The sequence below is a fragment of the Entelurus aequoreus genome, linkage group LG03 (genome assembly GCF_033978785.1).
Source record: "Entelurus aequoreus isolate RoL-2023_Sb linkage group LG03, RoL_Eaeq_v1.1, whole genome shotgun sequence".
NCBI classification, from domain to species: domain Eukaryota; kingdom Metazoa; phylum Chordata; class Actinopteri; order Syngnathiformes; family Syngnathidae; genus Entelurus; species Entelurus aequoreus.
The window spans coordinates 73,357,026-73,379,935 of NC_084733.1; the positions used below are offsets into that span (position 1 = coordinate 73,357,026).

The window sequence follows — 22,910 nt, forward strand, 5'->3', positions numbered from 1 at the left end:
TATCTAATAATATAACAAATATAAAGTGTACAGTTTTTACGTTTAGAGTAATATACCACCATAACACTTACTGTAAAAAATTCTGGTGACTGAGCTGACAGTTTTGTTTAGTTTTTTTACTTAAAATCTTTTCTTTTTTTTTTACAGTATATGTAAAAAAAATAAAAATAAAATAAAATGCAATTGTGCAACAACGTCCTGAGGAAAATCCTTATGAATATTCATATTTTATTCACTGTTACAAGCGGCCCTCTAAGCGAATGAATTGTCTAACAGGCGTGAAGTTACGCAACATACTCTCATACGGCCACACTAGCTGGTATTCCCTACTCATCGCGTCACAGTTTCTGCAATCAGCAGTGCGCACTCTGACAAATGAGGCAGAATACTGTGTAGGATCAAGTCATTTCAACCAGTAGGCGTGCACAAAAAAAAAATCAATTCACATCCAAATCACGATTCTTTTTCATCCTGATTCATAGTTTTCAAAAATTCAATTTTTTTTTCATAAGAGTCCATTTTTAAAAAGACGTCTGTAGGTAATCTCCACAAGGACAGAATACACTTTTTTTAACCTGTAAGTTAGTTTGTTTATAATTATTATACCAAATAATCCCTTGCGAAATGGTTTGAATCGAGAATCGATTCTGAATCGAATAGTCACCACAGGAATCGGAATCGGATCGAATTGTTAGGTACCCAAAGATTTACCCCCACTATCAACCGGACTTGGGCACCATTTCCCAAGCTTAAAGTCGCTTCTTGCTTTTTAGCTGTTAGCCTCCACGTTCTAAAAGAATGCTGATTGGTCCTTTGACTCCGTCCCAGAGTCGTACTCCAGTGGCTCTGAAAGTGGAAGCGGGAGTGGAGAAAGCGGCTCTGGATCAGAGAGTGAGGAGAGCGAAGAAGCTTCCGAGTCGGGGGAAGAAGAGGACGAAAAAGAGAAGAAGATGAAGAAGAAGAAGGATTTCAAGAAGCCGGTGCAAGAAAGCGAAAGGTTTGTTTTTCAAGTATTTCATCATCACCTCCGCTCATTTTGATGACATCATCGCTTCCTGCAGTGAGCAGAGCAGTGAGGAGGAAGAGAGGAAGCGTGCGAGGAAGAGTAAACAACGCAAGAGCGACTCCGAGTCGGAATCGGAAGACGAGCAGAGCGATTCTGAAAGCAGTGAATCGGAATCGGAGGACTCAGAGTCTGAGGTGGAGGTCAAAAAGAAGAAAAAGGTGCCGACTCAGCATTTTTTATTAAGTCCAATTGTGCTTTCCATGCACTTGGATCATGTCTGCTGGGATACATTGTGCTGATCAATCTTTGCTCTTCCTGCAGACGATGGAATCAAAAGCCCCTCCTAAGCCCGTCAAAAAAGACAACAAGAAAGAAAAGAAAGAAATGTCGCTGCTCGATCTTGACGATTGTGAGTTTTCTTTTTTTTCACCCACATACAGTACAGGCCAAAAGTTTGGACACACCTTCTCATTCAATGCGTGTTCTTTATTTTCATGACTATTTACATTGTAGATTGTCACTGAAGGCATCAAAACTATGAATGAACAAATGTGGAGTTATGTACTCAACAAAAAAAGGTGAAATAACGGAAAACATGTTTTATATTCTAGTTTCTTCAAAATAGCCACCCTTTGATCTGATTGCCAAGAGTGTGCAAAGCAGTAATCAGAGCAAAGGGTGGCTATTTTGAAGAAACTACAATATACATAAACATGCTTTCAGTTTTTTAATCTTTTTTTGTTAAGTACATAACTCCACATGTGTTCATTCATAGTTTTGATGCCTTCAGTGACAATCTACAATGTAAATAGACATGAAAACAACAAAAATGCATTGAATGAGAAGGTGTGTTCAAACTTTTGGCCTGTACTGTATGTTTATCAGATACACCCGTCATGGCGACAACTCGCAAGCGTGACTTTGTCCTTCTTCTCAGTTGAACCTGCGCCTTCGCCTCAAGTGACGCCCGTCAACGCGTTCCTGTCCAACAGCCTGGTGACCGACCTGGAGGGTTTGTCTTTGTCTGACAGTGTTCTCTCGCCCACGGTAAGCACACACGTTCACCAATTCATCACATTTCAGCCACCATCACCATCCAGACATATTAACATCTAAAAAGTAGGCAGATAAACAAGAGCGCCGCCCACGCCAGAGGCCGTGGTGCACAGAGCTCCATGACCACTCCGGTCGTCTCGTTTCTTTCCCTCGACCGCACCGAGGGCGACAGGTGTGGACGCTTGCATAAGTTGTCATTTTGCTTGTCTCCTTGGAGTCCAACTTGCAGGACTAAACAGAGTCTAGATCTGGGGTCCCCAAACGTTTTGCCCCAAAGTGAAAATGTGCCAGTGGGCCGCGGGCCAAAGACCGTGTTTTTAAGTAGGGGTGTCTCAATACAACTTTTTCGCTTCCCTGACATTACCAATATCAGAGCCTTGAGTATTGGCTGATACCGATATAGATTTGATACAATATCAGCAGGAATCATACTGTACATACTTTTGATAGTTCGTCATGTGGAATGTTGGAAAAGGTATGGTCAAGTGAAATGAGTCAAACAGAGAACAATGGTAGTTTTTTCACCAAGTACCACCTCAGAAAAGACTTGACTCTCCAAGTCCCACCACAATGACCAACATTAAAATACAGTAGCGTAATAGGCCTAAATATTCATTAAAAACAAGGCAGAGGTTCTATTTATTACTTTGCCTACTGTAACATTACACAGAGTTTTGAAGAGTAACGCTGTGTTTGAATATTTATTTGAGTGATTTTTTGGCGTACCACCACCAGTTTGAAAATCACTAACCTATTTATTATTAGCCGTCTGGAATGGACGTATGCTGTCTTTAAGTTGAAGTGTCGTGGTAATTTTGGTTGTTGAGACACCTAGTGGTCACAATGATTAAGTTCAGCGCATGATGCAGTAAGTTGAATGATGTGGACACGTTTGTTACTAGATTGTTTATGTTGACAAATATGTTTAAAACTAATATTCTTTAATTAATGACACTTATTAGGAATGTTTAGCTTGTGTGCTTAGCTGTTGTGTAGTGGTTAGCTCTTTCCTTTCATTCGTTATTGACAGTTAAGAAACTTATTTATTAACATTATTTATTATTAAGTCAGTTGATATATTTAAGCACAACAAAATGTATTTTTAATCAGAGTCCCTTTTATGGTTGGTACTTATTTTTCCGAATCAGACTGACCTAAGCCTAAGGTGTATGTGTTAAATAAGTAATAATCATATTATTTGACAAAGTTGTACACTTTAAGTAGTTTAGATATAATGATTTAATGCGATTAAAATGAAGAGTATAGCAGTATATATTTACTCTCCATTGAATCAACACAGCCATTATTTTCCAAATAGCTGGCAACACGAGTGAATACTAAGTAGGGGTGGGGAAAAATAACATGGCAATATATAAATACGGTTTCTAAGAATATAATATCCATTTTTATTGTCTTAATATTGATTTTTTAAGCCATGTTTTGCTGCACCTCAGTGATGATGAATTCCAATATCTCCTGTGACACTGAAGCAGAGCATGATCCCCTCCCTTAAGAAACATGATAACGAGCCCTAAAACACCTCCTAGATGACAATCAATACAATACTATACAAGCTGCACACTGACTACTCTAATTGAACTGGCCAGCTACAGTGTCATTATTCATTGAAGGAAGTACGTGACGTTTCCTCACGCTGTTCTCTGGCCTTGCAGGCCACCTCGCCTTGCAGCGGCCTGAAGAGCTACGAGCTTCTGCACCGCATCACGGGCGAGGGACTGTCGGTGGAGTACTGCTTCAGCCGACAGCCGTTCGGCGCCGACGGCAACATGGTGGCGGTGCAGATGCAGTTCACCAACAGCGCCGCCGCCGACGCCAAGAACCTGCACATGGAGGACGTGAAGCTGCAGTCCGGGATGAGGGTCAAAGAGTTCCTGGAGATCGGCAAGTGACGAGAAACCACTTTTTCTATCCTTATCATCACTGACTCCGCCCCTCCACCTCCGTTTTTACCCACAGAGCTGCTGCCTGCGGGGGAGTCGGCCACAGCCGTGATGGGCATCGACTTCTGCGACTCCACACAAGCGGCAAACTTCCAGCTGTGGTAAGACTTTGTTAGAATTTGGATGCCTGGTACTCTCAGCAGTTGAGTAACACACTTGACAACTACAGCACTTAAATATAATCAAAGGTCCACTTGTCATGATCTCTTCAGTTTATTATGTTCCTGTATTTGGTGTTTCTTACTGTCCAGCGCACTTTTTTTTGTTCCACTTCCTGTTTTGGCTTGTCTTGCAAGTATTGTTCTCACCTGTTCCTGGTTTGGCAATTAGGAGGTGCAGCTGTCATTGATTGCCAATCAGGAGGGTAGATACTGTGTGTGTGTTTTCGCTTCTTCCCTTGGAAGTTTGTCGGGAATCTGGTACCTTTTTTTTTTTTTTTGCATCGACCGAAGCCCTCCGGTCCACCGATTCACATAAAACTCAACGATGCTTTGTTACGGTACCTGGGTTGCACGTGACGTCACGCCAGGTTGCAGACTCCGTCGGCTCCTCACACTTTGGCACTTGGCGATCACTCCAGCAGCACTGAGGGCGGACTCAGGCTAACTGCCTCTCGGTAATGTTGCAATTTTCAATGCCAACAAAGAAATTTACTCAAAAAATACTCCGACGTAAGTAAAGTAAGGCTCTAAAGTACCAATGATTGTCACACACACATGTGGTGAAATTTGTCCTCTGCATTTGACCTTGATCACCCCCTGGGAGGTGAGGGGAGCAGTGGGCAGCAGCGGTGTTGCGCCCGGGAATCATTTTTGATGATTTAAGCCCCAATTCCAACCCTTGATGCTGAGTGCCAAACAGGGAGGTAATGGGTCCCATTTTTATAGTCTTTGGCATGACTCGGACGGGGTTTGAACTCACAACCTACCGATTTCAGGGCGGACACTCTAACCACTAGGCCACAGAGTAGGTACTTTTCCAAAAATGCGCTAGCTTGATGCTAATACACAGTCTTTGAAATGCTACTGATTAACATTAGCAATTTCCAAATTTGTTAATTAAAACTACAACTAAGATGCACGTTACAATCAAACATTGTGTGCGTAATAAATACTAACAGTATTAACACTTATAGGGCACAGCAAAAAAAAAAAAACACCATAAACTACACACAATTGCAACTTAATGTCATACTTGCAAATGAGACTCACAAATGTGACAATGAAACAATATATAACTGGATAGCAGTTATCACAATCAGCTCATTTTTAAATGTTGTAATAAAAAAATATATTTACCGAAAATTGGTACCGTTGAGTACCGGTATTGATCCCCAGGTACCGGTTCAAATGTGAACGGTACATATTTCTAAGGCTTTGCTACACATCTTAAAATAAAGCCAATCAACTTTCCCTTATTCGGCTACAAACGTGGGAGATTTACTATGATATACACACATTTTTAAAATAAAATATTATTATATGGGACCTTTAATTAATATTGTTGTTTTCGGTGAAGCCCACATTGTTGTTTTCGGACTGTGCGAGGAAGTAACGGTCTCCCACTCAGCCTCCTGTAACAAGCTAAAGTGTGTGAGTGATGTGACACACTCTAACCTGCCTGCGTTATGTTACATAGAAACAAACCATGTTTGTGTTTTCGCAGCACTCACACCAGGAAGTTCTTTGTGTCCATCCAGCCGCCCGTCGGAGAGCTGATGAAACCCTTCTTCATGACGGAGAACGAGTTTAAAAAGGAGCAGGGTGAGTGTAACGACAACGAACAAAGTACAGTGGGACATCGATTTACCAAACTCCTTTATTTGCAAACTTTTCGGTTTACGAACTTTTAGATTGGGACAAATTTGCGAACCGTGTCTCCATGTACGAACGCGTTATTCATTCATTTTGTGCACCGATGGATGCCATTTCTATGACATCACTTCCTGTGCGGTATAGTACACACCATTTTGCCGAGGTGGAGCCCCCTTCGTCACATCCTGGTAACGCAGTCCATTACTCGGTCTCCACGTCTCAGTGCTTCAGCACGTGTTTCTTTTCTCGCCATTCCCCAAGTTTTGTTCATTTTGTTACTCAATATGGGTCCAAAAAAGCCTAAAATCTAGCCTGGAAAGAAGGAGGGATTTGCTGTGGACTTAAACTTAGGGAGGAGAGGGAACCGGCACACACTTTTCCTCCTTCCTGCGCCCTCCTCTCTCTGTCTGCCCTCCCGTCTCCGCTTCGTGACAGCACATCTTCTGCCATTTGCGCACAGCAAGGTAATAACCATTTTACTTTTTTTTTGTAATTGTAGCAACATGGTTGTGAATGTTTTTAGAGCACAAACCCTTTGTGTGTGTGCGTTGACAGTTGAGCTTGCCGTTGTTGTATTACTTTTTATAATGGATTATTGATCCATTACCCCTTTGTTTGAGATATAGATATACCTGTATATACAAACCCCAAAACCAGTGAAGTTGGCACGTTGTGTAATTTGTAAATAAAAACAGAATACAGTACTTTGCAAATTCTTTTCAACCTATATTCAATTGAATGGACTGCAAAGACAAGGTATTTAATGTTCGAACTGAGAAACATTTTTTTGGCAAATCATTAACTTAGAATTTAATGGCAGCAACACATTGCAAAAAAGTAGGCACAGGGGCATTTTTACCACTGTGTTACATGGCCTTTCCTTTTAACAACACTCAGTAAACGTTTAGGAACTGAGGAGACCATTTTTGCTTGATGTACAGCTTAAGTTGTTTAACAGTCCGGAACCTCCATTGTGGTATTTTATGCTTCATATTACGCCACACATTTTCAATGGGAGACAGGTCTGGCAGGCCAGTCTAGTACCCGCACTCTTTTACTATGAAGCCACGCTGTTGTAACACGTGGCTTGGCATTGTCTTGCTGAAATAAGCAGGGGCGTCCATGATAACGTTGCTTGGATGGCAACATATGTTGTTCCAAAACTTGTATGTACCTTTCAACATTAATAGTGCCTTCACAGATGTGTAAGTTACCAATGCCTTGGGCACTAATACACCCCCATACCATCACAAATGCTGGCTTTTGAACTTTGCGCCTATATCAGTCCGGATGGTTCTTTTCCTCTTTGGTCCGGAGGACACGACGTCCACAGTTTCCAAAAACAATTTGAAATGTGGACTCGTGCCGAGCGAAGCCGGCTGCGTTTCTGGGTGTTGTTGATAAATGGCTTTCGCGTTGCATAGTACGGTTTTAACTTGCATTTACAGATGTAGCGACAAACTGTAGTTACTGACAGTGGTTTTCTGAAGTGTTCCTGAGCCCATTTGGTGATATCCTTTACACACTGATGTCGGTTTTTGATGCAGTACCGCCTGAGGGATCGAAGGTCACGGGCATTCAATGTTGGTTTTTAGCCTTGCTGTACATGCATTGATTTCTCCAGATTCTCTGAACCTTTTGATGATATTACAGACCGTAGATGGTGAAATCCCTAAATTCCTTGCAATAGCTGGTTGAGAAATGTTGTTCTTAAACAATTTGCTCATGCACAAAGTGGTGACCCTCGCCCCATCCTTGTTTGTAAATGACTTAGCATTTCATGGAAGCTGCTTTTATACACAATCATGGCATTCTTAGTCTTTTTTGCCACTTGTGCCAGCTTTTTTCAAACATGTTGCAAGCATCAAATTCCAAATGAGCCAATATTTGCAAAAAATTGTTTCAGTTCGAACGTTAAGAATATTGTCTTTGCAGTCTATTCAATTGAATATAGGTTGAAAATGATTTGCAAATCATTGTATTCTGTTTTTATTTACCATTTACACAATGTGCCAACTTCACTGGTTTTAGGTTTTGTATATATGCATATACTTACCCACCCCAATGTAGTGCCTTAAAAGTATGCATTATTTTACTAAAATGGGGACTTTTGTCAAGGCTTGAACCAATTAATCATGTTTACAATGTTTCTTATGGGGAACCGATTCACTATACAAACTTTCCGATTTAAGAACCATGTTCAAGAACCAATTAAATTTGTAAATCGAGGTTCCACTGCATGTGTTATTGGACCGTTTAGTCCTCTGGCATGTTACACCCTGACTAACAAACAGTGTGTCAAACATGTGGTTCCTCCCCTCCGCACTGTCCCCCAATAGCGACGCTATTACAGCGTCTAGGTAAGTGGACTGCCATGCGTTCTACTTGTCGTCCCAACCCCAAATACCTTTATCTGCAACAACCTCGTACACTTCCCCACGCCCTATTTTAACCAAAACCCTTCCCTACACGCCCTTCAAACCTAAACCCACATCAGCACAAGTTGCTTGAAAGAGCACATATCATTTATTTACCTGCACCTTATTTATCCAGGTACTACAATCGCATCATTATGGGTCTACTTGCGCATATTAAAACACCTGTAAACTAAGTAAAAGCTTTTGCGCTGAGGATTTTGTCAGAGAGAGAATCCTCTCCTCCCTTCCTCAATATTAGACATGTTATTTATCCAGCAATTCCATCTTTGAGCTGCTGGATGACTTCAGGGCTGATTTGGAGCCAGCAGACACCTAAACTAATCCATAATGGCAAAGCAAGGCAAGTGTATTTATAGAGCACAATTTGTACACAAGGCAATCCAAAGTGCTGTACAGAAAATCACAAGAAGGCAAAACCAAAAATAAAATAAATCAGAATTCTAATTAAACACACAAACTATTATAATTCAAATTAAAATCAAAGAGTGTAGACAAAATACTTTCAGTTGCAATGCAACATTAAATAAAATAGTTTTAGCCTGGATTTCAACATTGCCAGTGTTGAGGCCTGTCTCACATCTTTTGGAATACTATTCCAGATTGTAGTAAACGCATGTTTGGTCCTAGCTCTGGGCACCAGCAGGAGACCACTTCTTGGGGTTCCTCAGAGGCCATATGGTTCTAAAATGTCAGACCATGAAAAGACTTGCACACAAGCAGAGCTGTCTTAAAGTCTATTCTCTGAGCAACAGAAAGCCAGTGCAGTGACTGAGACCATGGACTAATATGGTCGTATTTCCTGGTTTTAGTCAGGACTCGAGCAGCAGCATTCTGGATGTACTGCAGCTGCTTGACAGTTCGTTTAGAGAGCCTGGTGAGAAGGCCATTACAGTAGTCTAACCTGCTGGAGACAAAGGCATGGATCAGTCTTTCTAAGTTGGATTTAGACATTATTCCTATGATTTTGGCAAAGTTTTTCAGGTGGTTGAAAAGCTGCTGATGTTATCGACTTAATGTGGCTGTTAAAGTTCAAGTCTGAGTCCATTATTACACCTAAACTTCCAACCTGATTATTGGGTTTCAGGGAGAGGGTCTGAAAGCCACTCAAAGTTTATTTATATAGCCCTTAATCACAAGTATCTCAAAGGGCTGCACAAGCCACAACGACATCTTCGGCTCAGATCCCACATAGGGGCAAGAAAAAAACTCAACCCAATAGGAACAACAAGAAACTTTGGAGGGGACCGCCGATGTGGGCACCCAGTATTCAGCCCTTAGAAACCCTACAAGTCACAGCCAATTGGTCAGAGACACAGCAACCAATTTCAACAAAGTATGACCTGTGATCTAGCTAGGACTTGAAACAGTTAAGAGCAATTTTCTAACCTCTGTATTAAGATAGTATGGTCAATTGTGTCAAGGCAGCGGCTCAGGTCCAGCAGAACCAAGACTGAGACTTTTCCTGCATCTGTGTTCAGGGCGATACCATTTGTCACCTTGATCAGAACTGTTTCAGTGCTGTGGCGGGGCCTAAAACCTGATTGGAAAGTACCAAACACATTGTTAAACAGGAGAAAGTCACTAAGCTGTTGGTATACAACCTTTTCTAGGACTTTGATTAAGAATGTCAGGTTTGATATGGGCCGATTGTTCTTTAGTATTGTGGCATCAAGACTACTCTTCTGTAGGAGGGGCTTAATGACAGCAATTGGGACCTTTTGGAAGTGAGATGTTAACTAGATTGCAAATTGTGGGAACAAAGTGCTCGGCACAGACTTTAGACATCTTGTGGGTAACCCATCATCGGTTGCATGTTAATGGACTCAAGACTGTGGATGTTTTTTTCAGTGACAGGAGCTCTTGTTGACTAGCTGTCTGTAGAGTACCTGTTTGTTTTCCAGGAACTATTGCATTTTAATGCTTTGAACTTTAGAATGAACTAATTTTTCAAACTCATTGCACTTTGATGTAGAAATGAGTTCTGCTGGAAGTGAAACTGGAGGGTTTGGTAATCTGTTTACTGTAGCAAACAGGACACAGGAGTTGTTACTAGTTTGTGGCGATTTCAGAGAAATATTTTCCCTTGTTCTACGCAAAATCTGGTTGAACACATTTAACGGTTCTTTCTAAATCTCATAATGAGTTTGGAGCTTTGATTTGCAACATTTCCGTTCGGCTCTGCGGCACTCCCTTTTCTGCGCCCAGACTGAGTCTTCATTTCTCCATTTTGCCCACTTTTAACCATTCTAACTTTGAGCAATGGAGACATGGTGTCCAAAACATGTACAACACTTGATCTATACGAGTTTAATAGATCATCAACATTCGCATACAGGGTGTTTTCAAACTTGATTATTTCCTCAAACTGTGTCATTTATGAGTCTTCCCCTAAGAACCGCAGACCCAACTACTGGTTGAGTAATACTGTTCTACAGCATCCCAAGTTGGAGCGCGATGCCATGGATGTGCAGGAAATGAGTGTTACCATGGTGACACACAAAAACCTCAATTAAATATGGCGTCCTGCAATACTTTTGCAAATTTTTACTTTACACAAACTATTATTAATTATATTATTCAGGCCCTTAGTGTACTTAAGGTTTGTCACTCATGGTGTACGAATGTTGCGCACAAAATGCAGACCTAAAGCGGAACCTGAAGTCGTACAATTTGGATTTAGGGAAGTTTGGGGCAAAACTAGTTGGCTAAATTTGCCCAAATTTTTGGCATTCTAACCAGCCAAGAGAAATCACTTCAGCGAGCATCGCATGACAAACTGTGACTTGCTTGTTCTTTGGCTTTTCTCAAGAGTGTCATTTCCTAGCCCTCGTCTGACTGACGGGAAAGTTAAAAAACGAGACTTGTGAGTGGTTAACTTGTTTTTACGCTTCCTGAAGGCCCAGTTTTTTAACACGTTGTCAGAAAAACTAATAGTAAAAAAATTGGGGGAAAAAAAGATCAAAAAGACGTAATGTAATGGAAAAAAACTGAACATTTGATGCAAAATTTGAAGTCTATAAAGTATGTGGGGGACATTTTGATATATATTTTTTTATATTTTGTAAAAAAAAAGGTCAAATTTGTGTTATAAATGAAACATTTTATTATTAGTATCACAATTTCAGCTTTTTGTTATTACATTGTATTTTTGCACTTTTTTCTTCATATTTTTACTGTTGTATTTTTCTGACAATATGTTACAAGCCAACAAAGTTTGAGTGGCGGCCCCCTGGCCTCACTTTGGACACCCCTGTAATAATCTCTACGGTGTGTCTTTTATTCTATTGTAATATTTTTCTATTTTTGTTTCCATTTATACCCCCATTATTTACTTTTTAAATTCGATCTCAATTTTGTACACTGCTGCTGGAATTTTAATTTTCCTGAGGGAACTCTCCTGAAGGAATCAAAAAAGTACTATCTATCTTTAAACAAAGTTATGTCTGTTTTCAGCATTTGTTTTTCACAAAATAGAAAAAAACAACTAATCAAAATGGCCCCCGCATACTTTGACTTTTCGTTTAGTGGCCCTCGTTGGAAAAAGTTTGGACACCCCCGCCTTAAAGGATACGTAACCTGGATGTGGCGTTCAATGACCCGCAGCTCCCTTGCAAATGTGCATGTTGCAACTTCTTCTGATGTGGCGCTCACACGCCCCACCAGGGGGCGCCCCTCCCCTGACGAACACTTCCTGTGCGCTCACCCACCTTTGATGATCAGCGTTTATTGATGGCCGTCTACTCCGCTGCTTCCTCGTCCTCCTCCAGGTCAGCTGATGGGCATGAACGAGATCACGGAGAAGCTCACTTTAGATGAGAAGTGCCGTAACGAACACGCCATCGTCCAGAAGGTGGCCACGGCCGCCAACCTCAGCAGAGTGCCCTGTGGATCAGACAAAGAGTGCAGGTGAAAACACGCGCAGTACTGACACCTAGTGGCCCTTAGTAGGTATTGATTTAAAATCAGCTATTTAGCGAGTTATGTTGCTTTATCAATAAAGTTGTTGTTTTTTTTAAACCTTTCACTTTCTTTCACTCTGCTGCTTTGACCTCAGTCCTCCTCTCCCTCCTCCTTTTCTTCTTCCCGCACACAGGTTCGCCGGCAAGACGGTGACCAGCGGCAGCCTGGTGCTGGTCACCGTGGCGACCAAGGAGGAGGGCGGCGCCCAGCTGACGGTCAACTGCGAGAAGATGGTGATCGGCACCATGCTGGTCAAAGACATTCTGCTGGCGCTGACGCAGTGACGCGTCGTCCGCGACCTCCGACCCCTCGTCTTCACTCCGACCCCCGCACCTGCAAGGAACCTCCTGGAATGATTGAAAGTGTCTTTTCTTGCGACAATCAGACAAATGAGCGTCAGCCTTGTCAAGTGAGATTGACATCCACAACTTTGTCGCCCCCTGGTGGCTGCGTACAAAAAGACATCTCACCTTTACCAAGTACATGTTTGTTATTTATTCCATCACAAATGTTTTTCTTGTTTTTTTTAAAAGGTAGCTAATAGAATGTAGCATGACTGTTTTCTCCCGAACATTAAATGTGTGCTGCAGTGCTGCTGTATGTATGTATGTGTGTATATACTGTATATGTAGTAATAACCAGCTATGTAATGTGATTCTTTTTTGAACACGGGGAAATCTAAAATGTAAGACTCCAATTAAATTAATTATTAGAAAAATTATAACTTTAATTTTTCTCCACTTGGGCCTTAAAAAAATTAATACATGAGTAAAAATAACCACAATTTATACAACAGTTGGCTTTAAAAGTAATATTAAGTAGATACTGTATTACCTTAGGTAGTTTACTTTTTAATTCGTTTTTTTTTTTACAATTTAAATTAAATGTCCATATTTGATGTCTTTCCTTTTCTCACATGGCAACTGGTCTATTTATTTTCTTACTGTTGATGAATGTAAAGGTTTTTATCGAAGCAGATTTAACACATTTGTGGCTCGACTATTGTTTTTTTCTGCATCTATCAGAACACTATTTGTTTTTAATGGTAACAAAGGGAACATACCAGAGGTGAACATGTAACCAAGTTCTCATTTGATTTGATCAAGTTTTATTTCACGACAACTGTGTGGTGCTCCTGAGTATTTTTTAGGTTTTATTTGACCAATAAAAAAACATAAATCCTGTAAAATGTTGTTTTTTTTACAGCAAAGGGTAGTTAATTAATTCATCTTTGGCACAAATATCTATAATGAGAATGTACAATTATCACAAAAACTCCCTTGAGGATGCGCGCTGTATAAAAATGACGTCACTCTTAGTTCCGCAAAACACGGCCACATATAGCCAATCAGGAAGCGAGCTGGCTGAAAAGGCGGAAGTAAAGCATACAAACACAAATAGTATGTCTATTAACATCTTAGAAACACATGAGACTAACTTCATAAACGTATGACTGCTTTGTTTTAATTATGGAAAATATACGACTGTTAATGTAATATGTCCTGCAAGCCTTAACGTAATTAAAAAGCCTCAATGCAATAGTTAGCAGAGAAGCTAACTTAAGCTGGCAGTTCACCGAGTTCTTCTTCGTTTTTTACTTTCCAGCATTGTGCGATCACTGCTGCTACTCTCAGGTCAGTCCTGGTACTACGTAAAGATTAGCAGATGATTAAAAAAGGCGTTGGTTCTAATTGGATGAAATATGTGGTAAATATAATATAAAATATTTTTTTATACAAAATAAAAAAGGCACTTTTCGGTGGTTTACTCCTTGAAGGAAAGACATCAAGGGGAGTTCACAAAAGGGGTTAAAGGTCAGGTAAGCGCCATCTGCTTGCTCTGCGGCAGGAAGAGCGCCGCCAACCCACCCACCAGCAGCAGCACCGACACCAGCAGAATGGGCACGGCACACGAGCTGTCCACCATCCTGCCGAAAACCACGTTGGCCGTGATGGCCGCCACCCGACCCACTCCTGTGAAGACGCCCAGCGCCGACGAGCTGCGAGGACAAAACAATACGGCGGGCAAAATTAGGACGCTTCTTGCACGGATGTTCCAAAATGATTAACAATGAACACAATGACCTTAATGACCGGTTCTTGCTACGACAAAAAAACCTTACCGTAATTGTGTTGGGTAAAGTTCTGTCCCCAACACGTCCAGGGCGTTCCACGCGATGACGGACACGCCGCTGAACAAGCAGGACAGAACCAGACTTTGGACTTTGGTCTGGACCACGTAGATGAAGAAGACGCTGAGACTGGACATCACAAGGCTGCCGGCTGCAGAAAACACAACAACAAAAACAACATTACTGAGGACCTGATGATGATGAAGAAATAGGATAGTCTTCCTCACAGAGCAGCAGCTTCCCTCCAAAGCTGTCCATCACCAAGATGGTGAAGATGTTGCCAGGAAGGTTGGATGCTGCGATGAAGAAACCCTCCTCGTACACTGCAATGAAAAACAACTCTTTTAAAAAAAAAGGTGGAATGGATACAAAAACATGATAAAAGTACTACTACTAATAATAACAATACGCTTTTTTTCCTTTAAATAAATGTACTGCAACTTCTGAGTATATATATTTTTCATTGGTTTTAGCCTCTTTTGGGGGACAAAAAAAGAGCAAAAATAGAAAAACAAAAAACAAAATGGCACATTGTAACAAAAAAAAAGTTTTGATACAAACAAAACTAATAATAATAAGATGTGTTCCTATAACACAAATCTGACAACGTTTTGTGTTTAATTTAAATATAAATAATATAAAACTTCCTTTTTCGGCATTTAAAAATCAATTTTTACAAAATGTGCGGTAGCTTGTTTTCTATTGCGGCACATTCTATTAAAAAAAAAAAAAAGTACAATTAGACAAAAAAGAATGTTTTTTGCTGCAAGACTGACTGACCATCTCAATGTTATCTAAAGTTCCGTCAAGAGTTTTAACTATCATCACACTGGCATGTGACTGATCGCTGCCTCACTGCCTGCAATCTGTGCCATCTTCTGGCGGTCAAAACAAACACTGTGATTAATCTTTGTTATCCATTTATGATAACGCGATAACAATTTTTTATTAATCACATGCGTTAACACGTTAACATTGACCGCCCTAATATATATATATATATATATATATATATATATATACACTACCGTTCAAAAGTTTGGGGTCACCCAAACAATTTTGTGGAATAGCCTTCATTTCTAAGAACAAGAATAGACTGTCGAGTTTCAGATGAAAGTTCTCTTTTTCTGGCCATTTGGAGCGTTTAATTGACCCCACAAATGTGATGCTCCAGAAACTCAATCTGCTCAAAGGAAGGTCAGTTTTGTAGCTTCTGTAACGAGCTAAACTGTTTTCAGATGTGTGAACATGATTGCACAAGGGTTTTCTAATCATCAATTAGCCTTCTGAGCCAATGAGCAAACACATTGTACCATTAGAACACTGGAGTGATAGTTGCTGGAAATGGGCCTCTATACACCTATGTAGATATTGCACCAAAAACCAGACATTTGCAGCTAGAATAGTCATTTACCACATTAGCAATGTATAGAGTGTATTTCTTTAAAGTTAAGACTAGTTTAAAGTTATCTTCATTGAAAAGTACAGTGCCTTTCCTTCAAAAATAAGGACATTTCAATGTGACCCCAAACTTTTGAACGGTAGTGTATATATATACACACACACACACACATATATAGGTGTGTGTGTGTATATATATATATATATATATATATATATATATATATATATATATATATATATATATATATATATATACACACACACATACATACATACATACATACACACTGCAGATATACAGAGAACCTGTTTTTTCTGTTAGCCTTTTTTTGTTACAAAATAGAAAAAATGAAAACACCCTAGGATTTTGAAGCATGTGAGCTTGGTTACGCACCGATGGTCTTGACAGGGTAACAGCTTTGGTTGTGTTGCCCTGATGGAGCAGACATGTTGGCGCACGGCGATCCTCCGCCCTCCAGTCTGGCAAACAGCTCCGGGAACCACATCCACAGTCCGTAGAAACTAAAAACACACACTTGAACATCTCCTCTTCATTACCAAAAACACACTCACATGAAGGCCGCCTTACCCGAAGGAGATGCAGTAGAAGATGATGAGCAGGACCACACTTCTGGATCTGAGCGTCCCTTCAAACATCTGCTTGAGCGGCATCACACCCTGCCAATCGCCAGATTACATGACACACGGCCATATTGGCAAACATTGTTGTTTTAGTGCAGAAGAATAACATGAAGCGTTATTGTGTTGCTTCTCGTTCACCTTTTTCACAGCATTGATGAGTCGGCCTGCACGACAACCTTCAGTCTCGGTCTTGTAGGCTCTTTGCACGACGCTCACATGCAAACGCACATCCTTCACAAAGGATTATTAGCCTGTCACGCACTTTCCTTGGTTTAATTCCTGTCGTCGAAAAACAAAGACTTCTTACTGGGAAGGACGCTCCTTTTCCTCGAGTGTTCAACTGGAACATCAGACGGAAAACACGGATCGCATCGCTCTCTCTGCCCGCCTGCAAAGACACAATTAATTCATGTGGAAATTTTACGAAACCTTTGGTCTTTTGGCAGACATTTTGTGCTTCAGCCAAAAAAAACAAAAAAACAGATAGAATTTGCTGTGAAAAGTCGATTTTGTCAAAATATTCATGGCGATTTCACTACATTTCTTTCATTAGAAAGATAAAAAAAACGTATTATACTGTACATATATCTAAATATAGATATACACACATATATATATTTATATACACATATATAGATATAGATATATATGTGTATGTATGTATATATAACCATATGTATGTGTGTATCTATCTATCTATCTATCTATCTATCTATATATATATACATATATATATATATATATATATATATATATATATATATATATATATATATATATATATATATATATATATATATGTCTTAATTAGATTATCCAAAAAATAGTGCTCGATACCGTGGTAGAGCGTAATATGTATGTGTGGGAAAAAAATCACAAGACTATTTAATCTCTACAGGCCTGTTTCATGAGGGGTTTTCCTCAATCCTCAATCTCCTGAGGATTGAGGAAAACCCCTCATGAAACAGGCCTGTGGAGATGAAATAGTCTTGTGATTTTTTCCCCACACATAAATACATATATATATATACATATATATATATACATATATATACATATACATATATATATATATATATATACATATATATATATATATATATATATATATATATATATATATATATATATATATATATATATATATATAGGGTATTTTAGTGGCGTTGAAAAACTTGCCTCCATGAGGAACTTGGGGCTTTCAGGCATGAAGAGCTTGAAGATGAGCGCCGATGTGAGGCTCGGGACGGAGCACAGCACCACGAACACGCGCCAGCTCTGGAAGTCCAGGCGACCCACAGAAAAATGTGTCCAAGTTCTGGGGATCACCAACCAAGCCAGGCCTGAGCACACCGAAGTTAATGGCGTTCACAACTTGTTTTTTTATATTGTGTGGTTTCTGGTCACCTGCAGCCAGAATGTTCCCCGCCATCCAGAAGGTGGCCAGCGCGCTGATCATGGCGCCTCGCCGCAGTCGGGGCATGAACTCAGAGAAGTAGGAGAAGATGACAGGAATGGACCCGCCAACCCTGAAAAAGGGAAGTGAAACCACTTTTGTTACAAAAATCAGGAAGAAAGAACAAATGCTGTTTTTTTTACACAATACAGAGCAAGATTCAACTGTGAAATAAATATGTTTAATTGATTTGCCAAGTGGGTGTGGCTTGTACATGACAGGGTTTTTTTCATAGGCTGTAACGAGACTGATGAAGTCTGCCTAGCAACAACCGCCAATCCTCACCCAATGCCGCTGATGAACCTGAGCAGCAGGAAGAGCCAGAACCAGGGCGCCGCGCTGGCCAGGGCGCCAAACAGGCCGTTCACAGCCAGGGAAACCACCAGGATGCTGCGGCGCCCCCTCTGGTCGGCCAGGTAGCCCCACAGGTAGCCACCCAGCATCATGCCTGATGCAAAAAACAGGTTTTCCTTGTTGAATGCGCTTTTGAATCCAGGGGAAAGTTAGCGACTGACCGAGGAAAATGCTGGCGGTGAGCAGGCCCATGTCGGAGGAGCTGAGCAGGAGGTCGCAGCGTGCGGTGGGCAGCAGGAAGGACACGCAGACGATCTCCACGGCATCGCTGGCGTTGGCCCAGCCGCACACCAACAGCAGCAGCCAGTGGAACAAACCGAAGCCTGGATGGCAAACATGATTACGATCATGATGGCTTTATTTGAAGTTTCATATCACCTGCTGCCTCCACGGCCTCCTCGTATGTTAATCTTCTCTCTGCAGCCTTGGCTCCATCGTTTGACGCGCTTCTCTCAAATGAAGTTTCTCCTGAAAAACAAATTCAATAAAAAATGCTAATTAGGATTGCAGCTTTGAATTATTTTAATACTTGTGTAATATCCCAATTACTTTAGCCGGTTAATAGAGTAATGGTAAAACTATCTTTCAACAGGGGTATCCAAAGTGCGGCTCGGAGGCCATTTGTGGCCCGCAGCTCGAGTTTTGTTGGCCCTCAACAAGTTGGAAAAAAAACTGTAAAAACTTAAGAAAAATTAACAAAAAGACGTAATGTAATGGAAAAAAAACTGAACATTTTTGACAAAAATTTTCAAAATCTAAGTATGCGTGGGATGTTTTGATATTTACATTTTTTTTGCCAACAGTAATACATCAAGACTTAGTACCAGCTTTCTGTTATAAGTGACACATTGTCATATTATTTATTTCAGTGTTTTGTCATTACGTTACGTCTTTTGGCGCTTTTTTCCTACATGTTTACTGTTTTTTTCCCAACAAGATGTTGCTGGGCAACAAAACCCAAGCTGCTGTCCGCAAATGACACCCAGGCCGCACTTTGGACACCCTTGAAATCACTAATAATATTACGCTTTTTCACTTGGAACACAAAGCTGACACTAAATTGTGTCTTTAAACATGATACTGTATGTAATGTTGGTTTTTAGCATTTTTTATTTTTTTTTTACAAACTAAAAAAATATCAAAAGGGCCCCCGCATACTGTTACTTTTTGTTATGCCGCCCTCGGTGGAAAAAGGTTGAACACCCCTGCTTTATAGCCTCAATTTGTGTTTTATGTAAACCAGTTGAAATAAATACAACAATTAATGAATGCACATCATCAACATTGAAATTGCTCTATTAACACATGTGCATTAACTGAATGTTTTTTACATTTTAAATTGCTTTTCACACTGATCAACGCACTCATGTGTGCTCTACTGCAGTGGAAACAATGTTTGCATATTTAAAAATGCGGTCTGTATTTGATACATTTTCATTTGTTACACTCATTAAACGATTAATGGAAGCAACAGAATATAAATCCAAGCTTTTTTTTTTTATATTAATGTAATCGATTACTTGTTGCAGGGGCTGAAAATAAATTACCGGTACTCAAATGAAGTAAATCATGTTTTAAAAATAGGTTTTATATAACCGGCCGTTCCAAAAGACATTCACTATGTATCAGTACAGCCCAGATAGCGCTCACTATCTCCACTGAACACTTACTGATAAGAAAACTTCTGCAGTCATTAGTCTTACTACGCCTTCAATAGCTTTTCATCGGTAAATACCCAAAATGCTATAAAGTGTTTATTGGAAGCAGGTGGTAATCAGGAAGGGGCTGCCCGAAATGTGAAAGCTTATTATTTTATAGTCAGTAACATTTTTTCTAAGATTTAATAATGATTTTGGAATGCATGAGAAAGTGGAAAATGAGCTATTTAATGGTTTCTTATAAACAAGTAGTTTATTGCACAACACAGCAGCAACAACAAAAAAACAGTGAGAAGGTGAGGAGCAAACTGCTGAGTCAGCATTAAGTTGAGAGTAAACATCAGTATGACAAACAACAGCTAAGTAACACAATTTTAAAGGTCATGCAGAAGTAGTTTAAGCTGAGGCTGTAACAAATAATCGATCAATTATTTCAATTTGATACAAAACCTTTGATTTATATTTGGTTAATTCCTTTATCGTTAAACGAGTGTCACAAATAAAAATGGATAAAATGCGGACTGCATGGATTGCTAGGAACTTTAGATACACTGACATAGTTTCCATGTGTGGGTGTCACATGATCTAAGTAGTGGCAAACAGTGGAATGTTTTTAAATAATTGTATTTACATTAACGCACACATGTTAAAAGGGCAAATGCAATGCTGACATGTGCATTTACTAGAACAAAAGAAAGAAGGTTACGACAAGCAGAAACATGTTTGTTTACTTTAAATATTTACATAAAATTTGTATCGAAGATATAAAGTGTGTATTATCCGATTGCACGATGATCGAACAATCTAAAATAATCAACAGCTGCATGATATCTTGAAGCATTCATTAAAAAAAATGACAACAGGATATTGCCTACAGTCACAGCTCATAACATCAATCTTTACTGTTTAGAGACAATGACAGTTATTTGCTTTTGTCGAACACACACTTGTCAACTAATTAAATAATTGTGGTTAAAATTAATTTAATCTGCCGGTTGATTATAATGTCTTATATTTTGGTGAATTTAATCGTATTCACTGCAAACAATGATATGTTGATAACGGTGACAAAAGTAAGCATGGGTAAATTATTGTGTGTTAAACAAAAGTAGGCTACACTGAACTGGTTTAGATTACCAACTTTTAGTTTGTAATGTTTTGGAACTCTTATCAAATAAAAGTAAAACTGACAATTATATTACATATTATTTATTTACGTGCAAAAGTGGGTGTGGATAGACAAAAAGTAGAGTAAGAAATGATAGAAATAAAGCATTACGGAGCACAAATTTTACCTTCATCGGAGTCCCACTCGTTGTGTCGCCGTTTTTTCCCACCGAGAAGAGGCTCTTCGTCTCCGGTAGATTTTACACCTCGCATCTCGACTAAAAATCGGTCATAAAAGCTGCTGTACTGGCCCTCTCTCCGGCTTCATTCTTACTGTCCGACCCGTGATCTGTTCCAGCGAGATAGCTAGTCGTCGCGCTAGCATGGCTGAACAACGCTAAGTTAAGAAGCTACGCTAACCAAGCTGAGCTTAGCTAACCAGGAAGTGACTCACGAACCAAGCTAAGCTAACCAAGCTAAGATAAGCTAACCAGGAAGTGACTCGCGAACCAAGCTAAGCTAACCAAGCTAAGCTAACCAGGAAGTGACTCGCGAACCGAGCTAAGCGAACCAGGAAGTGACTCGCGAACCAAGCTAAGCTAAGCTAACCAGGAAGTGACTCGCTAACCAAGCTAAGCTAACCAGGAAGTGAATTACTAACCAAGCTAAGCTTAGCTAACTAGGAAGTGACTCGCGAAGCAAGCTAAACTAACCAAGCTAAGCTTAGCTAACCAGGAAGCGACTCGCTAACCAAGATAAGCTAACCAAGCTAAGCTAAGCTAACCAGGAAGTGACCCACGAACTAAGCTAAGCTAACCAAGCTAAGCTAACCAGGAAGTGAATTACTAACCAAGCTAAACTAACCAGGTTAAGCTTAGCTAACCAGGAAGTGAATCGCGAACCAAGCTAAGCTAACCAGGAAGTGACTCGCGAAGCAAGCTAAACTAACCAAGCTAAGCTTAGCTAACCAGGAAGTGACTCACGAACCAAGCTAAGCCAACCAGGAAGTAAATTACTAATCAAGCTAAACTAACCAAGCTAAGCTTAGCTAACTAGGAAGTGAATTACTAATCAAGCTAAACTAACCAAGCTAAGTTTAGCTAACTAGGAAGTGAATTACTAACCAAGCTAAACTTAGCTAACCAGGAAGTGACCCGCTAACCAAGCTAAGCTAAGCTAACCGGGAAGTGATTCGCGAACCAAGCTAAGCTAACCAGGAAGTGAATTACTAAACAAGCTAAACTAACCAAGCTAAGCTTAGCTAACCAGGAAGTGAATCGCAAAGCAAGCTAAACTAACCAAGCTAAGCTTAGCTAACCAGGAAGTGAATCGCGAACCAAGCTAAGCTAACCAGGAAGTGACTCGCGAAGCAAGCTAAACTAACCAAGCTAAGCTAACCAGGAAGTGACTCACGAACCAAGCTAAGCTACCCAAGTTAACCAGGAAGTGAATTACTAACCAAGCTAAACTAACCAAGCTAAGCTAACAAGGAAGTGAATTACTAACCAAGCTAAACTAACCAAGCTAAGCTTAGCTAACTAAGAAGTGAATTACTAACTAAGCTAAACTAACCAAGCTAAGCTTAGCTAACCAGGAAGTGAATCGCTAACCAAGCTAAGCTAAGCGGGAAGTGACTCGCGAACCAAGCTAAGCTAACCAGGAAGTGAATTACTAACCAAGCTAAACTAACCAAGCTAAGCTTAGCTAACTAGGAAGTGACTCGTGAAGCAAGCTAAACTAACCAAGCTAAGCTTAGCTAACCAGGAAGCGACTCGCTAACCAAGCTAAGCTAACCAAGCTAAGCTAAGCTAACCAGGAAGTGACCCACGAACTAAGCTAAGCTAACCAAGCTAAGCTAACCAGGAAGTGAATTACTAACCAAGCTAAACTAACCAGGTTAAGCTTAGCTAACCAGGAAGTGAA

At 40.2% G+C, this 22,910-nt stretch overlaps 2 protein-coding genes and 1 long non-coding RNA gene across 14 annotated transcripts in view; 1 reads left to right on the forward strand and 2 right to left on the reverse strand.

Moving 5' to 3' along the window:
• Nucleotides 1-12,606, reverse strand: part of LOC133646861 (uncharacterized) — a 36,628-nt gene extending 24,022 nt beyond the window's left edge. For 2 of the 3 annotated variants that reach the window (XR_009825359.1, XR_009825358.1), the window contains exons 1-2: nucleotides 12,294-12,606; nucleotides 11,983-12,157 (exon numbers count right to left, since the gene is read on the reverse strand). This is a non-coding gene — a long non-coding RNA (uncharacterized LOC133646861). Of the gene's footprint in view, nucleotides 1-8,431; nucleotides 9,813-11,982; nucleotides 12,158-12,293 lie in introns of those variants that run through there. The other variant, XR_009825357.1, reaches the window with a different exon arrangement.
• Nucleotides 1-13,429, forward strand: part of LOC133646856 (AP-3 complex subunit beta-2) — a 54,533-nt gene extending 41,104 nt beyond the window's left edge. For 4 of the 10 annotated variants that reach the window (XM_062042713.1, XM_062042714.1, XM_062042715.1 and 1 more), the window contains 9 exons: nucleotides 829-997; nucleotides 1,062-1,224; nucleotides 1,328-1,415; nucleotides 1,944-2,053; nucleotides 3,736-3,964; nucleotides 4,040-4,124; nucleotides 5,689-5,786; nucleotides 12,043-12,181; nucleotides 12,330-13,428. In XM_062042713.1, the coding sequence (XP_061898697.1) occupies nucleotides 829-997; nucleotides 1,062-1,224; nucleotides 1,328-1,415; nucleotides 1,944-2,053; nucleotides 3,736-3,964; nucleotides 4,040-4,124; nucleotides 5,689-5,786; nucleotides 12,043-12,181; nucleotides 12,330-12,519 (1,271 nt within the window). In that variant the 3' untranslated portion in view covers nucleotides 12,520-13,428. Of the gene's footprint in view, nucleotides 1-828; nucleotides 998-1,061; nucleotides 1,225-1,327; nucleotides 1,416-1,943; nucleotides 2,054-3,735; nucleotides 3,965-4,039; nucleotides 4,125-5,688; nucleotides 5,787-12,042; nucleotides 12,182-12,329 lie in introns of all 10 variants that reach the window. The other 6 variants (XM_062042707.1, XM_062042710.1, XM_062042708.1 and 3 more) reach the window with 3 other exon arrangements.
• On the reverse strand, nucleotides 12,946-22,517 carry sv2 (synaptic vesicle glycoprotein 2). Its single transcript, XM_062042722.1, has 13 exons — nucleotides 21,176-22,517; nucleotides 18,601-18,690; nucleotides 18,384-18,545; nucleotides 18,154-18,316; nucleotides 17,820-17,941; nucleotides 17,592-17,755; nucleotides 16,720-16,800; nucleotides 16,551-16,643; nucleotides 16,360-16,448; nucleotides 16,165-16,292; nucleotides 14,594-14,689; nucleotides 14,358-14,517; nucleotides 12,946-14,234 (listed from the first exon to the last, which is right to left on the reverse strand). Exons 1-13 carry the CDS (start codon nucleotides 21,258-21,260, stop codon nucleotides 14,051-14,053), a joined length of 1,617 nt encoding a protein of 538 aa, XP_061898706.1. The 5' UTR covers nucleotides 21,261-22,517; the 3' UTR covers nucleotides 12,946-14,050.
• Nucleotides 22,518-22,910: the final 393 nt, after the last annotated feature.

Excerpts from the sequence above, each read along its gene's own strand:
- sv2 (XM_062042722.1), bottom strand. The coding sequence starts at position 21,260 with ATGCGAGGTGTAAAATCTACCGGAGACGAAGAGCCTCTTCTCGGTGGG. Across the intron at positions 18,546-18,600 it reads GGAGGCCGTGGAGGCAGCAG|GCTTCGGTTTGTTCCACTGG; the intron begins GTGATATGAAAC and ends TTTGCCATCCAG. Across the intron at positions 16,293-16,359 it reads TTCTACTGCATCTCCTTCGG|TTTCTACGGACTGTGGATGT; the intron begins GTAAGGCGGCCT and ends GTGTGTTTTTAG.